We start from the raw sequence: 16,184 nt of genomic DNA on the forward strand, positions 1-16,184 counted from the left end.
CAATAGTTTCGTTTGGACAAATGTTTGATTTATATGATTTGAATGCTTCCATAATTATTTGGCCAATTGTTATGTGATTGTAGGCATGGCAATCGAGCTCGCCTGCTCGGATCGCCCGTGGCTCGACTTGGGGCTCGGTAGACCCGAGCCTAAGCTCGGGCCGAGCCCCATTTTGGGGACACGGGCGTTGCCCGAGTCGGCCCGTGAGCTCGCAAGATTTAAAAAAAATAAAAAAATAAAAAATTTAAATGAAGCCTTAAAAGGCAGCAAAACTGCTGCCTCTTAAGGCAGCAAAACTGCTGCCTCTTAAGGCAACAAATCTGCTGCCTTAAAAGGCAGCAGATTATATATATATAAAAATAAAAAAAAATAAAAAAATGGAGAAAACGAGTTTGCTCGGCTCGGCCCGTAAAAAGCCCGAGCTTTTGCTCGGGCCGAGCCTTTTTTTTTGCCGAGCTTTTGCTCGTCCCGGCTCGAGCCCACAAAAAAGCTCAGCCATTTTAACCGGGCCGAGCCCGAGCCGAAAATTTAGGCTTGCGAGCAAACTTTAGGCTCGTGAGCCGGCTCGGCCCGGCTCGTTTACACCCCTAGAGGGAACCTCCCCCGTCCTGTTGGGTAATTTCCCCCCTCATAACCCGTTTAAGGTGGGTGTGGAGCAGGGCGGGGCCCTTATCCCGTTTAGTACCCATTTAATTTTTTTTTTAATTTTCATAACTTATTTTATTGCACTCATTCATTAAAGTGAAACAATAATATGATTATTAAATTCTTTAATTAATTAATTTATTTTTCAAAGTAAAATTGTTGAAATATATTTTGTAAATTAGGGTTTTTATAGTTTATCATATTCTTTATATAATTTTAATTGTTATTTTCTATTAGAATTAATGAAATTTTGTAGAGTTTTCCATTTGAAGTATTGATTATTTATTTATTTATTTTTAAAAAAATTTAAACTAGGTATGGCCTTTGTTACACGTACCCACATCAGGGCAAAATTCCTTGTCCCGTCCATGATCGAATGTTCGATTAAGCGGGTAATTCCAACCTTGTTTGGGATGAAGGTCCTGTGGGTATCAGATTTGATAGGTTTTTTGTCATCTCTAACCACTTTTCAGGAAAGTGATATTTCTTGTCTTAAAATTCAACTTGACAAAATGCATAATAATTCATAAAACTTAAAAAGAAAAGTCCAACAACAGTCTATCCTGACTGCAATTCAGTCTACGAACATAACTTTCTACCAACAAAGCATTATTAATTTTTAGAATTTATAATTTTGAAAATTATGTTTTTATTAAAACTTGAATATGTAAAATGTTCCTATAAATTTTAAAGGAATGCGTTATTTTATATTCAGTGTCTATGATTAAAATTGGTGTGATAATTTATCGATCAACTTAAAAGAATTTTTGTAGAGCAATCGTGTTTAATTTGTTTAAATATTATCAAAATAAAGGAAATTTTCTATTGAAAAGTGTCTTGTTTCAGAGAATTGCTTAGCTCGACCCTTCGTAAAAGTCCATATTTATAAGCCTCACCAAAGGAGTTTGTCGCCCTCTATCTTGGCAAGGTATATTATCCAACCTCGATTGGTGCACCACTCTATTTAAAGAAATTTGATCGGATATTGTGTTCGGTAAGTCGACCGTCATTTCAATTTCACTTAGGACATATCATGTGACTTAGGTCATGATTGTTTGTTTTCTAAACTTTCGTTATTCCTTTCAAATCGATGAAAGTAAAAGGTGCTGACCTCAAAGATGACACTTATTTTCTCTTGATTGATCGTTATGGAGGCGTTGATGTCAACAAGTGAGGTTTTCTAATAATGCGGCTTCATGGAAGAATTTATTGGATCGATCGATCCATGGAGCGACATTCCACTATGATTTGAAGATCACATAATTGACCTTTTTAGTCAGTTTTAAATGGATAAAACCAAGTGTACATGCAATTTATTTTTATTTTTTTTCCAAATTTTTACATGTGCTATATGTGTGTGTGATTTTTTTATTTTTTATTTTTTGACAGGATTTTTACAATGTGACAATGTTCTCTCTCTCTCTTAACTACAAATAAAAACTTGACAAGTGTAAATTTGTAAAAATTCTGTCAAAAACTTGTATATATAGCTTTATTCCTTTTAAAATGGGTCCATAGCAGGACTTGACATTTCACACCGACAATGTATAATAATTAAAAAATATTAGAAATTACCACGTCAAGAATCATATAAACTTGATGCTTTATCTCTATTCTTTGCCAAGTCTTGAAACCTTGGCAAAATCAATTCGACGTGTATGCACGAAGCAGATAAATAGTAAAAAAAAATAAAAATAAAATGTCTTGAATAGTTGCGCAGATATTTATGTTGTGAATTATAATATGTCATTACGCTACCCAACTTGGAGTTGACGATAAAATTTCTTTATTCTTGTAATTGATTTGTATATTACAATTTTCTTTTATTATTTATTTATTATTATTATTTTCCCCCTTACTTATGACTTAGCTAGTATCGTTTTAATTTCAACACTTGTTGTTTCGACTTTCGAGAGAGCACTATTATTTATTTTTGAATATATTAATTTTTTTTTTAATTTTACGGTAATTAGTCCCCTTTTGATTAAGAGTCTGTTTGGGAGGGATTTTGAGAATTGATTTTTTTTTTTTACATTTAGGAGAAAAGTGTGGTCCACCTGTGAGAGAAGAAGTCAAATATGACGGTTGGAATAGTGAAATAACGGTCAAAAAATCAATTTTTTGGAGGAAAAAATCACTCTCAAATAGGCTCTAAGATTAAGATGCAATTCAAAATAATGATTAATTTAACCACATATTTTATTGGATCCTAACTTTTTAAACACGTATTTAATAAAAAAAATTACTAAAAATTTAATTTTAATCTCACCAAGCAAGCCTCCAATGTAATAAAATATGTATCATACCACGTAAATATTTTACCTCTACAAATATAAGCTCCTATTTGATGGATAATAAAATCAGATTTTTAGCAATTTTTTATAAGTTAATGAAATTTATAATTGAAAATTTGTGATCTCATAAAATATATGATTAAAATTAATTATTTATTTTTATTTAAATTTAAAGGGAAGAAACGGTCAATAAAAAGTTAGGCGGTGGGCCCAAAGCAATTAAATTTTTTATACATATAAGAATTGTCAATTAAAGTGTCTCCAAGTAATGTTAATGGTTGAGCCAGCTGGAAATGTTAATGAAGTGCCAGCTGGGTTTAAGTATTATGAACTGTGCTTGATGATGACGGCTGAGATTAATCTGGCGCATAACACTGGTGCCACGTGATCATGTGCTCCTCTCTATTCTAAGACCAAACCCTGTTTGCCTAAGGGCAAATCTAATGACAACACCAAATCATCAAATTGTACCATTTTTGGTACAAAGTTGCTCAAATACAACACTATACTTCACATTATTTTGCTGCAAAATAGTGCAAAGTGTCTAAAGTTTCTTTTCTCCCTTTTTTATTCTTTCTCAAATAAATTTATTAAGAGTATTTGTGTTGTGCTATATATTTTTTAATACAATAAATTATTATTATTATTATTATTATTATTATTATTTAAAATAAATTTTAAATGTAAGAAATAATAATTAATAAATTAATTAAAAGAAGAAAAAAATTTGTCAGAAGAACATATGAATTCCGAGAATTAAATTGCAAAAATTTTGCAACTTCTTAATATCGTCTATCCAAATTCGAAATGCATTGTACTATTTTCTGATGGCATGATTAAATATTTTCATTATTGTAGTGTTTTTATTAATTGTACTATGTTTTTTTATATTTATTAATGAATATAATCTTTTCCGTAATTTAACGTAATTATTTATTTAGTAATTTATGTATTTATAAAATAATTAAATAAATAAATTTTCAATAAATTATAAAGAATAAAAAAAGGGAAGAAAATGGTTAAACTTTGTTCATTTGGTGTAATTTTTTGTGTAACAATTGAAGATAAATTTTAATTTAATGCAGCGCGGTGGACCTAAAAGATTGAGATTTCTAATAAATTTGTAAAATATGCCATTTAAGAAGTTTAATTGTAGTTTTAGTAATTTGATTTCAATTACTTATCGAGCCTATTAGTTCGATGAGGTATGTGTTAAATGTGTTTGAGTCAACTTAAATAGTTTTGAGACGGTATATAATAAATTATGTTTGATCCGAGGTGATTTGTTTGAGATTTTACTTACAAAACTTGCCATTACTAAAGCTTCATTTGTTTGCTCGTCAATCATGATTTAAGAACCTACAACGAATTTTTCAACCATCGTGATTGACCCACCTTTGTTTAGCTACAAATGAAAATTCATCTCACACGTCCTAATGAATGAAGTTTGAAATCTAATTGTAATGAATTATTCTAGTTATATAATCGGGGTTGACAATCACGATTGACAACATATTCACAGGAGGGGGATCTACGATTTTTTTTTTTATTCAGGTGGACCCCTTCCCATGTGTATGGTTGTCAACTGAGATTGTACATGGAGCATAACTGAATTGTAATACTATTTTTTAGAATTTGAAGTACTATTTTTAGCTATTAGGTAATTTTATCTCAGTTAAAGCCCCTTGGACAATCCCTGAAACCAAGAATAACCCTTTTATCTCAATTCTCTTATAAATGCATTACCTACCTGACAAAAGTTGATATCAAATTTTGTTCGCATCTTTCGAAAGATGATGGACTTAGATGTGAGGAAAAAAAAACTTTAAGTAAAAGCCACTTTATTTTATAATGCTAATGTTCAAATAACTTTGGAAATGATCATAGTCCACGTCTATTTTTTTTTTAATCGTTATTCCCACTTCAAAATTCTTGAACAAGAACGAAATAATAAGTTATAACACAAGTTTAGTAATTCTCGCACGACATGTTCTCATCGAAGCAAATACTAATTTATTAGTTAGGTCAAGTACTTTCTTTTCAATTAACTAAATAAAGTTATATCGAATAAAGAATCGACGGTGGGGCGTTGGGGGGAGCAGGTGGTATTGTTGCTTAGGATTCCCGAAAGAAACAACGGCATAGGCACACGGGTTCGAATGAGGTGCTATTGGCTCACACACACTGCACCAATCAGAAGGTAGCAGTTTGTCTACACAGTATTATATTCACTGCCACCAGGGAATTCAAGTACAAGACTTTGTTTTCGTTCTTAGTCCGGCGCCAAGAGCATTTCTTGATAAGCCTTTTTTATATTAAAGAGTCATCCTTTTAGTGTTAAATAATCACTTCTTTATGTTAAAGTTTATTTGCTTATAAGTACTAACTTTAACTTTATTGACAAGTAAGCTCTTTAAGCTTAATCAAATATGCAACAAGTTCTAAGGTTCCTAGTGGTGGAGGTTGAGATGGGCATTGTAGCTTCTGAAGTTTAACAATCTATGGTATATTATATTGTTTCGTTTCAATTAAATGACGACCTTTGCGAGCTACTTCCAAAGTTTTGGATGTATAACAATTCCTGAATATCGGGAGTGATCAAGGAAGACGATCATTCATTCTTACTTATTTGATAGTGTTTATAAATTGGTTTAAACATAATTTTTAATCACACATTATTTAAAATCCACCATTAAGCACTCACAAGCTAATTGTCGTATAGCACGTTGGATAAATAGCTTACCATGATTTGTTGAGATGTTGATTGATAATCATTGATATCTGACAATTGTGGGTTAGGACCAAAAGTTTTATGCCACCTAAAATTTCAGTTATAGGTTGTGATTTCAAACATACACATATATTGATTACTGTATAGCACGCATCTCCCCTAAAAATATTAGTTACGTGTCTTGAGAGCATCTCCAATCATAAAATAAAATTGACGGTAAATTAATATCATCAAAATCACTTTGACATCTTCATTTACATTCCAATGAATCTAAATTCAAATTTTGCTCAAATGAAAAAATTTAAGTTCACTTTTTGCCTCTTGTAAATACATTTTCAACTGAAAAATACAATTTGCATTTCCTTTGTATCTCTACATTGGAGATATCTTCTACCATTTTGGAGATCTGAATCACAATTTAAATCTATTTTACATCATAATTGAAGATCCCCAAGACCTCGATCATATATATGTATATGAATATTGGGTATTGCAAGGACTCATCATGGATGTTAAACAAGGGTTATGTCTACATGTACATGTTTGGCTAAGCTTAAAAAGAGAAAAAAATAAAATAAAATAAGAAAGAAGAAGAAGAAGGGTCTACTGCAAACTTCTTGGAAGCATATAATTTGTGCTAGAGGATAGCCAAACCTTAAATGCGCTGTACATGTCAATACATAGATAGGATCAGTGTAACCCATTTTCTAATTGGAAATATCAATTTGCAATGCAAAAAATTATATCAACCAGTGTAATAACAGTAACACAAACGAATCATTCCTAATCTCCATATCAGGAAACTAAATGCCAAAAAAGGGGAAAAAAGAACGTGCAAAACCAAGCAATTGCATGAAGAATCTCGTATTGCAACCATTCCCAGAGTTATCTATGTTTTATTCCGCGTTCGTCCAAGCTTCTGCTTCTGAGAAGCACAGTTTGTTGATTTGACTCATGGAAGCACGGCTCTGAGTTCTTTCCTATCCGCTCCAAAAGCCTGTAAAATTAAACAAGAATTTACAGTTCCTCAGTTCAGCAGCTTTTGCCAAATTTAAATTTTCAGCATTACATATTTGATACTATCAAATCTCTATACTACAACTCAACATTTTTTGCACGTCAACTCTACTCCATACCACCAGCTTATACTCAAATATAAGCAGCTTCAAAGAAATTTAAACCAGTAAGAAAGACAACGCCAAAATTAAATCTCAACTCAAAACAAGAGGGTTTTGATATCTTTTGCTGCATACTCGTACACATGCACATGGATATATAGATAGATCGAAAGGGAGGAAGGCAGGAAAGACCTGCCCAGAAGGTCAGTGAATTTAACATAATCCTACATCACAAGTCATACACCAAAATAAACTAAGAACAAATATAATGCAAAATGGAAAGGTTAAAATGTGCACCTAAATTCATTCCTTGTTTCTTGATGCAAAATAAACAAATACGGAATTAAAGAGCACTATTTATGCAACCACACAATAATCGAAAACTTGCAAGATTCTTCTGATTACTTCTAACTCTGATGAAATTCCCATCACGCGGATCCCTGATGACATCCATGTACTTGGCTTTGACTCCTTAGTATTCTAACTTCTAAGAATCAATAGGCCACTATAAAACATTTTTTATTCTTATATTCTATTTCGCTTCATTAGTCTCCTTAACAAATAAATAGTTTCAGAAGGCCCAACTAATTTTCTCAAAGCAGTCTACAAGTATAAACTGTAGCTTGATCACTCTCCTCCAAATATTCGTTTTGTAATTTCTAACATATATCTCCATTATTCATTGAATGGGAGCTAGCATACCCTTATTCCAGTCATATGGCATCTTTTTGGTTGAAATGGTTTCTTCCTCAATTACCTTGGTCAGTTAAGAAACAACTTCTCCAAGATATTTCACACCCAACAAGCCCATCTGAATCCAAAGCCTCGCCAATTTCCATCTTTTAATTCATTTAATTACACGCCTTCAGGACACTTTTAAAACAATCAAAACCTATGGAGCAGTCAAGCAATTAAGCCTATGGAATTATCCATAGGCCCCATTGTTAATTTCTTCATATAGACAGAAATAACTTAGTAATACTTACGATTCAATGATTGCAAACATGATTTGCATGAGATTTGGGAAAAAGTAATTAAATATGTTGAAACATACGTTCTAAAAATTACTACTGCAAAAGACTCCTTCCAAATCGTTATCAATAATTAGAGAATATAAATGTATACCATACTCTGCTTGTCCCATTACTTTAATTCCACCTCATTCCTACACTGCATTCTAACAGTGCAAAACAACAAAGCCTATGGAGCACTTAGCAGTTAGCACTATGCCAGTCCACAATGTCACCCAAACAAAGAATTCTTTTATATCTCTAATGCTAAACAAATCACCTCTACAATTCGACGTGCCGTGGGTTGCAAAGGAGAAGGCAAAAACTTACAAAATATAATCTCCTACTTTGTTGGAAACTGCTAAATCATGCAAAATTTAGCAGAATCCTTGATGCACTGTCGATACAGTCAGACATGACATGTAGGATAAAAAACACACATTCACAACTCCAGATATGGGAAAACAGAATTACATAAATTTATCTCATGCTAAATAGTAAACTAATTACAATCTAACCAAGAAGCATATTCGGTCATCTTATTCACTCAAACGATAGAAAGAAATAAAAAGACAAATGCAGAGTATCTTAAAATAAAATAAATATTAACCCAAAAAAAATAAAAATAAAAATAAAAATAAAAAATATGTACCTCAACTCCAAAGTCTTTCACATACACATTAGTAAAGAGCTCAGAAGGATCTGGCATGGGGCTCTCCTGGAAAGCCAAATAAGATATTAATAATACTAAAACAAACTTCCAAAGGTATTCTTCAAGATTCTCCAAAACCAAGCAAAAAAACAATGCAAAACTTCTCACCTTAGCTTGTGCAATGGCTTCATCTACTTCTTTTCTCATTTCTTTCTCAATATCCTGTCGGAAAAAGTAAGAACAGCCAAAAATCTCTTAATAATAATGATTTATTAGGATGAAAGCTCACACTGTGCAAAACATATTTCCACATTACCTTCAGCTCCTTTTCAGTGGCTAGATCATGAGATAGAACAAGCTTTCTAATTCTTTCAATTGGATCACGTTCCTGGACACAAAAGCGGATACTAATTAACACTTTGTACTGAAAGCTCAAGAAATAATTATTTCCAATTTACACTCCCACGAGAGAGAACATTAAAAATTAATCCACCTGTCTCACGCCGCTGATCTCATCACGTGTGCGGTATGTGCTGCCAGGATCAGACATGGAGTGCCCATGGTACCTGTAAGTGTCCATTTCAAGGATCTGAAAATAATCAAGGGAAAACATTAATGTGTTACATGACATAAATAGAAAAAGAAAAACATACATCTTATCAGTAAATATTTAGGATACAACTGAGTAGCACATGCCATGTCAAGTTGACTAAGAGAGGACACTCAACAAACAGAATATATAAACTTCCAGCGATAAATATACAAGACAATGAGTCCTGTACATTGCATTGGCAATTTGAATGCTGACAATAAAATTATTTTGACACTTAATTCTCTCCGAACTCATCTCTCTCTTCCCTTTATCTATTCAGATATGGATTATCTTCACTGGGAAACAGAGACTTAAATAGTTGACAAGGCAATATGAATATGATTAAGTCGTTAAGTGTAAAACAGAAGAAAAGACAATTAAAGGTGAAGTTCAAGTGATCAATTTTTTTAATAAGAAACACTAAACTGGTGTTCTTGAACTATGACATGCTATACGCGAATTACCAAAGTTACAGAACATTATCTTCATTTATCATTTTAATGAAACAGTTATATGTTAACAACACACACGTGTTTAAACATTGATGAGCTGGAAAACTAAAAATACGCAACTTACAAGAAATTTTTCCGTATATAAAAAATCAATTAAAATGGTTATCTATGTTTTTGAATAAGATTTATTGCTTCACTGCCAAGGCAGCAGTCCAGGTACACAGGAAGCATAAGTTCAATCAATTATATCAATAAAAATAAAATGTCCATAGTTATATAAAAAAAAATTAAAAAAATCCAAATAACAGAAGTCTAGAAAACCAATGTCCCCTGTTCCTAATTTAAAAAGTAAATAAGAGAAAATGCTGGTTTCCCTGTGCCTTATAGCATCACGAACAAATCCTTCCAAACTAAATCCTGGCTTTCCCCATGAAATGATTTCCTCACTATTGACAATAAACTAATGAAAATGAAGACTGCTATCTACAAACTAACCCATGTTAAGTTTTTCAATGTGTTTGGTGTCTAGGTGTCAGCTAGATAGTCTGGTACTACAAAAGAAGAAAATAATATTGCATGAAACTCAATTTACATATTCCTCATCATGAAAATCTTGTTTTCTTATTTATCATTAAGCATCCTCCACAAAATCCTTCCAGTACATGCTTCTGCAAGTACACATGCTATCTGATAGAAAGGTTAACGTCAATGGATCCATGTGAGATAGCCATAGCAACGAAAAGGAATCACAGAGAAAAGAATTATCTTTATATCAGTATTCACAAAGCCCAGTATGCACTCACAATTGGTCCATTCTTCAAAGCATGCTCCTTGGCAAACTTACATGCTTGTTTGACAGCAAAGGCATCCATACCATCTACCTGTTTTGAGACATGAACGTGGAATGGAAAACAAACAATAGAATAAATAACAAACAACATAGGAAAGAAACAATTGTTTCACTAGACAAGAAATTATTCAACATCTCCAAAAATTTAATATAGGGAAGTGGAGTTCAGAAACTTTAAATTCAAGTTAAATGGCCCACGAAATCCTATTGCTGTGTTGTTGTATAGAAGTTCAGTACAAAGAGAGACATTTTCTTTCAGACTTCAGCTCAGGAGAACAGAGACAACCTAACTAGAAATGTGGCATAAAATAAAGCCTTGAAATTGAAAACAGATTAATCAAAATTTCTACCAAATTCTCTTCCCTGTAGAATTCTATACCTTCCCATTCTAGTAGAGTAAATATATCCCCTATCTATATTATATCAGAGAATATGAAAGACAACTGACACAACATCAATGTCAAGCAATAAACTTGCCTTCAAACCAGGAACATAATCCCCTCTTTTGTAATAAGCAGGACTCTTTGCAGCCTTCCATTCTGCTGTTCCCATCCCATCTGCAGCAACAATCCAATTGAGAGAATCAAATCTACTACTATTAACTATTTACACCCAACTCATACCCAGATATCTCCATAAAATAACTCAAACTGATTAAAAATGGCATATACTACATCATATACAACTGCATTACAATGGATGTGTAATTACTCAGGAAACTGTTAATTTGCATAAACAACAATTTCACACCCCAATTTATAATGACTGCATTTATTACCCCAATCTTTAATTAAGGTACATGTTTGCAGCAAACTTACAAAACATTGGCGCCAAACCATCAAATATAATTCCGAATAACAGTCAAATCACAAACTATACAGAAACATTCTAGTGATTATGTAACTGATAAAACAATATTAAAAAATCAACCTTTTAGAATAGAAGTATTGGAACACACAGCTTTGTTACATGAGAACAGATATATTCATGAAAACTAATTTCGCATAGAATCGCAACCTGTAATTACAGACTCCTACAAATAGTCTAGCTCTATAACCATTTCATTACTTACAATGATTATTCTCGCAGACCAAAATCGCGGGCAAATCCCACAGAGCAGCCATATTCAAGGCCTCGAACAACTGCCCCTGATTTGCTGCACCATCACCGTACATGGCAAATGTCACGTTCTCATCTTTACTGTATTTCTGTGCAAACGCCAATCCACACCCCAATGGAATCTGTGCCCCTACGATACCATGCCCTCCATAAAAACCACTATCCTTCTTGTAAAAATGCATCGAACCTCCTTTCCCTTTAGAACACCCATCCTTTCTCCCCATAAGCTCTGCAAAGACTTCAAGAAGTCTTCCACCACGGCCTAGGAAGATACAATGGTCACGATAGGCTGTGATTATGCAGTCTTTCTTAGTAATCGCAGCCTCCATACCCACTGCCACCGCTTCCTGACCATCATAAAGGTGACAGAATCCCCTAATCAATTTCGCCTTATATAAAGAGTCGGCGGCGATTTCCATTCGACGCATAAGAGCCATGTCACGAAAAAAGGTCATAAGCTCCTGAGGAGTAGTCTCGACCGAGCGAGATGGCGGATCGATCTTGTGGCCGGTAAAGGGGAGAGATGTCTCGACTATAATTGGGGTGGTAGAGGTGGTGGTGAGGAGGCGCGTGGAGGAAAGTGCGGCGGAGAAGGGTTTCAAGAGATCGGTGGTCCGGCGAGCCAACTGAGCCATTTTGGCCGTAGGATGAAGGCCGGATTCTAGGTTGGACGTTGGGGATTTTAGTTTAGTTTTGTAAAAGAATATGTGCCTGCTGTTCGAGGAGTGAAGGGGAGAATCCTGGGTTCGGTTGTGAGCGATGAGAAATGGAAAAGAACACAATGCTGGAAAGTATCTTAAAAAACTGAGGAAAAATGGAAGTGAAAAAAGTCTGCGGCTGGCTGCGGAAATAATAATAATAATAATAAATCAATAATAAGTTAACAACTTGAAATTACTTTCATGGCCCTTGTTTGGTCCCATTATTTTAAAAATATTTTTTTCTATCTTAATTTTTATTATATATTTTTTTAATAAAATAATATCACATGCAAATCCAATTTTTTTCTATTTTTAACTACACATCTTCCATTAAAATATTATTCCTAAATACATTTAAGCCAAAAAAGTATTTAAACAGGCTCACAATAAGATCACTAGTCTTCGTATTTCAATTTTCTTCAATCAAATAATTTCTTTTTAATTTAATTTTGCTCAAATAATTATGTCCAATTTAATCCCGTAAGGTTGATGAAATCTGAATCGTTTGGCATGACTTTTGAAAAGTAAAAGGAGTTTTTGAGATTCAAAAGCATCTTTTAAACATATTTGACTAATTTCATAAAAAGTGATTATTTTAATTAGAAGAGTTTTAAAAGAAAGCTGATCACATGTGGCTTACTTAAATTTTTTTTTAATTAGAAGTTCTTTTAAATATTATTTTTCTAACGAAAATTAAAAAAATTTTCTCTAAAAACTCTTTTATAAAAAGTAAATGTAACAGCGAAAGTCATTCCTATATTTCATGTTAGTAATTAACAATTACGTCTGATGACAATTATTTATTGATTATCATATCACCTATTGAATAAAATAAAATTATAGTTATCTGAATGAAATTTTGGGAGTGTTTGATTCCCATTTTTTCTAAAATATTTTTTTCTTCTTTTCAACCACTTATTTTTCATTAAAATAATTTTACACACAAATCAAATATATTTTTTATTTTTTTAACCACATATTCTCCATCAATATATTATTTTAAAATACATTCTTAAAAAAATGGAGCTCAAACACTCGGTATATTTAAGTATAAATTATCAATTGAAGAAAATCGGGGTGTCTGTAATTGACACTAAGTAAAATATAATTACTACAAATGTAATTAGTACAAACATTAATATTGAAAAAGATTTTTTTTCCATGAGTCTATTAGTGTCGGATATGCGATTTTCGACCAGTATTCTACTTTACGACCAGTATACTACTTTATTATTATAAAATTAATTTGAATTCAAATATTTCATATTGGTTCTTGTTAAATAAAACATATTTTGATTCTCTAGACATTTATTGTCTCTTATACTCATTTTTAACTAATATTTTTTAAGAAATATCATTTCTCATGTCATCTATAATTTTTTTTCAAACGGTTTGACCATTTATTCCCCAAAAAAAAAAAAAAAAAAATTCAAATAAGCATTTCTCAAAAAATCTTTATCAAAAAAGTTGTAAATATATTAAATTCCTTTTGTTTTTAATTATTCTAACCTTAATATTGAGTTTAAATAGTGAATAGTATTTTTTTTTTTAACGACAAATGAAGAAATTAAAATTGGGAAATTAAAGCAGAATTATAATATTGGTTATTTTAATTTTGTTTGGATTTGTTTGGCATGAATTTTGAAGACAAAATGACTAATTTTATGAAAGCATTTCTTTTAATTGGAAGAATTTTTTTAAAAAAGTTGATCTAATATGATTTTCTCTAAAATTACTTTAGACTAGAAAACTCTTTTAAAAATTAGTTTCTAAATAAAAAATAATATAGTTTTGTCAGAAAATTGCTCTATAAGAAGTAAAACAAAAACAAATATCATGCCAAACGAGCCCAGAGAATCTTCAATAGGTCTAAAGTTCCAATTAGTACTAATTTATGGCAAGTAATATGCTCAATAATTTCAAAGATAACCAAATTAAGGTGTTCGTAGAATGGCAAATTTTGAGTTCAATGATGAGTATGCTCTTTAGTTACCTCTTTGAAAATCCTCTACGTCAAAAAATCACACTATTGATTAAAAGATCCAATACTGATGTATGGTGATCTTTGTAATACCAAAGTCAAGCCCTAAGCTGATGCCCAAGAGAAGTCGTTCGAGGGTCAAAATACGAAGTATTACATAAGGTTGTCACACCTTCGCACTATTGATATCAGAGCCATGTTATCTTGGTCTTACTATCTCTGATGTTGGTTATGCAGTATAATAGAAATTGGGAAAGACACCTTGTTAATCGTGTCTGTTGAATCTTTTAGTGCTTTCATATTATCTTCTTTTACCTCTCTTCAAAGATCTAATGCGTCTAAAATAAATTCCCTTTATAAAATCTCCCACCTACCTGATTCTAAAAAAATTCCTATTATAGATCTACCTTTTGTAAATCCATACCTTCCTTATAACAAACTAAGTCACTCCATTACTAAAGCTGTCCGAAGCCTTATTTCGCCTTCAAAATCGCAAATCAAAGAATATGTTCATGCACTAAAAAGTTTGATCAACATCTTGCACCTACCACTAAAAATGAGCAGTTTGTTACTTTGGATCTACCATCCTATCTTCCAAAAATATGGTTATTTGAGGCTTTTACTCATATTCATTTTGGAGCTGTAAGAATTGCGCTCACTCTCTATGGGAGAAAATGATCCAATTGTTTTAGAAATTGCTCTTCTAGACACATGCTTTGCTGATTATCAACATGTATGTATTGGCACTATTGAATCTACAAATAAGTGGAAATAATACCAGTTACTATGTTTCCAAATTTTGACATACCAATAGAAAATCCATTTTTATTATCAATCTTAAAGATCCAGGTCCAAATAGTTAGAATAGTTCCATTTGCATAACATTTGGAGCAACTCTTCATTACAAGATGATTTATAGAATACAAAATCATTCTCTTGATTTCGCCACTCTTCGTGATACAGATGATGCCCTTTTTAATCAAATGGAATAGACCAACCAAGCTGTATATATGTCCTCAGACAAATTTCAAGATCTGAGCTCATTAAATTAATCCTACACACATGGATTACTAGTTATGAGCAAATCACCAAGATCAAGAGATTCTATGCCCATCCAATCATTAACTCATCATTTCAGATGAAAATTTAATGGTGAAGTTAAAATTATGTTCAGAAGAGAGCCATCAGCCAATAATCCTCCTTTCTTCTCAACATAATTTAGTTTTTTTTTTTAATGGAGACATAGTTATTTGCTATTTCAATACAGAAAGCAAACCTATCAATCTTAGATTCGATGATTCGTGACATATTTACTGGAATGTATGTTCTATTCAAAATGTATGATTGAAGATGATTCCTCCTAAAAACAGGAGAAAACAAAAGAAGATGAGTAGCCAACAAGTTGCATATAGCCTACGAAAATTAATCTTCGAGAGTTGGTTTATTAGGAGAACCTTCTGGAAAGTTTGACTGTTACGTTAAATTTACTCCATCTCGATATATAGCTATGCCTATAGCTCTGTTTCATCATCCCCAATAGAAAGATTTTCCTCCACTTTTTTTTTTTGAAAAAGAACAATCTGCAAATTCTTGGAAAATCAAGAATACCACTTATAGAAAGTCAGATGGTTCTGTTGACCAAAATTTTGGTAGTTGAGGTAGTTTTGAACTAGCAGTCAGAAATGAAGTTTATCAAAATTTCCTATTGAGAAAAATTCGGCAAAGTCAACAAAGAATTGAAAGGACTCTACAACGATAAACCCAAATAATGTTAACCCACTCCAAGCTTGTAAACAAAAAAATGAAACCCTCCACAACGAAATTATGACCCTATTATAAAATCGTTTATCCATAATCTTAGGATGAGTAACAAGAACAAAACTTGAGTATGCTCTGCACTTGCCTCTTTGAGGATTTTCTGTATCAGAAAACCCCACTATCGATCAAAGGATCTAATATGAAGGTATGGTGATCTTTGTAATATCGAAAGTCAAGTCATGTGTTGATGCTAAAGAGAGGCTATTCGAGGGCTAGACTAC

The 16,184-nt window shown here is 32.2% G+C and overlaps 1 protein-coding gene across 1 annotated transcript; it reads right to left on the reverse strand.

The window, feature by feature from the left end:
• Positions 1–6,274: 6,274 nt before the first annotated feature.
• Positions 6,275–12,280, reverse strand: LOC111387935 (pyruvate dehydrogenase E1 component subunit alpha, mitochondrial). The gene is made up of 8 exons (XM_023012569.1): positions 11,417–12,280; positions 10,822–10,901; positions 10,298–10,375; positions 8,944–9,039; positions 8,767–8,838; positions 8,619–8,672; positions 8,451–8,516; positions 6,275–6,667 (listed from the first exon to the last, which is right to left on the reverse strand). Exons 1-8 carry the CDS (start codon positions 12,096–12,098, stop codon positions 6,623–6,625), a joined length of 1,173 nt encoding a protein of 390 aa, XP_022868337.1. The 5' UTR covers positions 12,099–12,280; the 3' UTR covers positions 6,275–6,622.
• Between the last annotated feature and the right edge of the window lie 3,904 nt (positions 12,281–16,184).

The sequence above is a fragment of the Olea europaea genome, unplaced genomic scaffold, assembly GCF_002742605.1.
Source record: "Olea europaea var. sylvestris unplaced genomic scaffold, O_europaea_v1 scaffold439, whole genome shotgun sequence".
In the NCBI taxonomy this organism is placed as follows: domain Eukaryota; kingdom Viridiplantae; phylum Streptophyta; class Magnoliopsida; order Lamiales; family Oleaceae; genus Olea; species Olea europaea.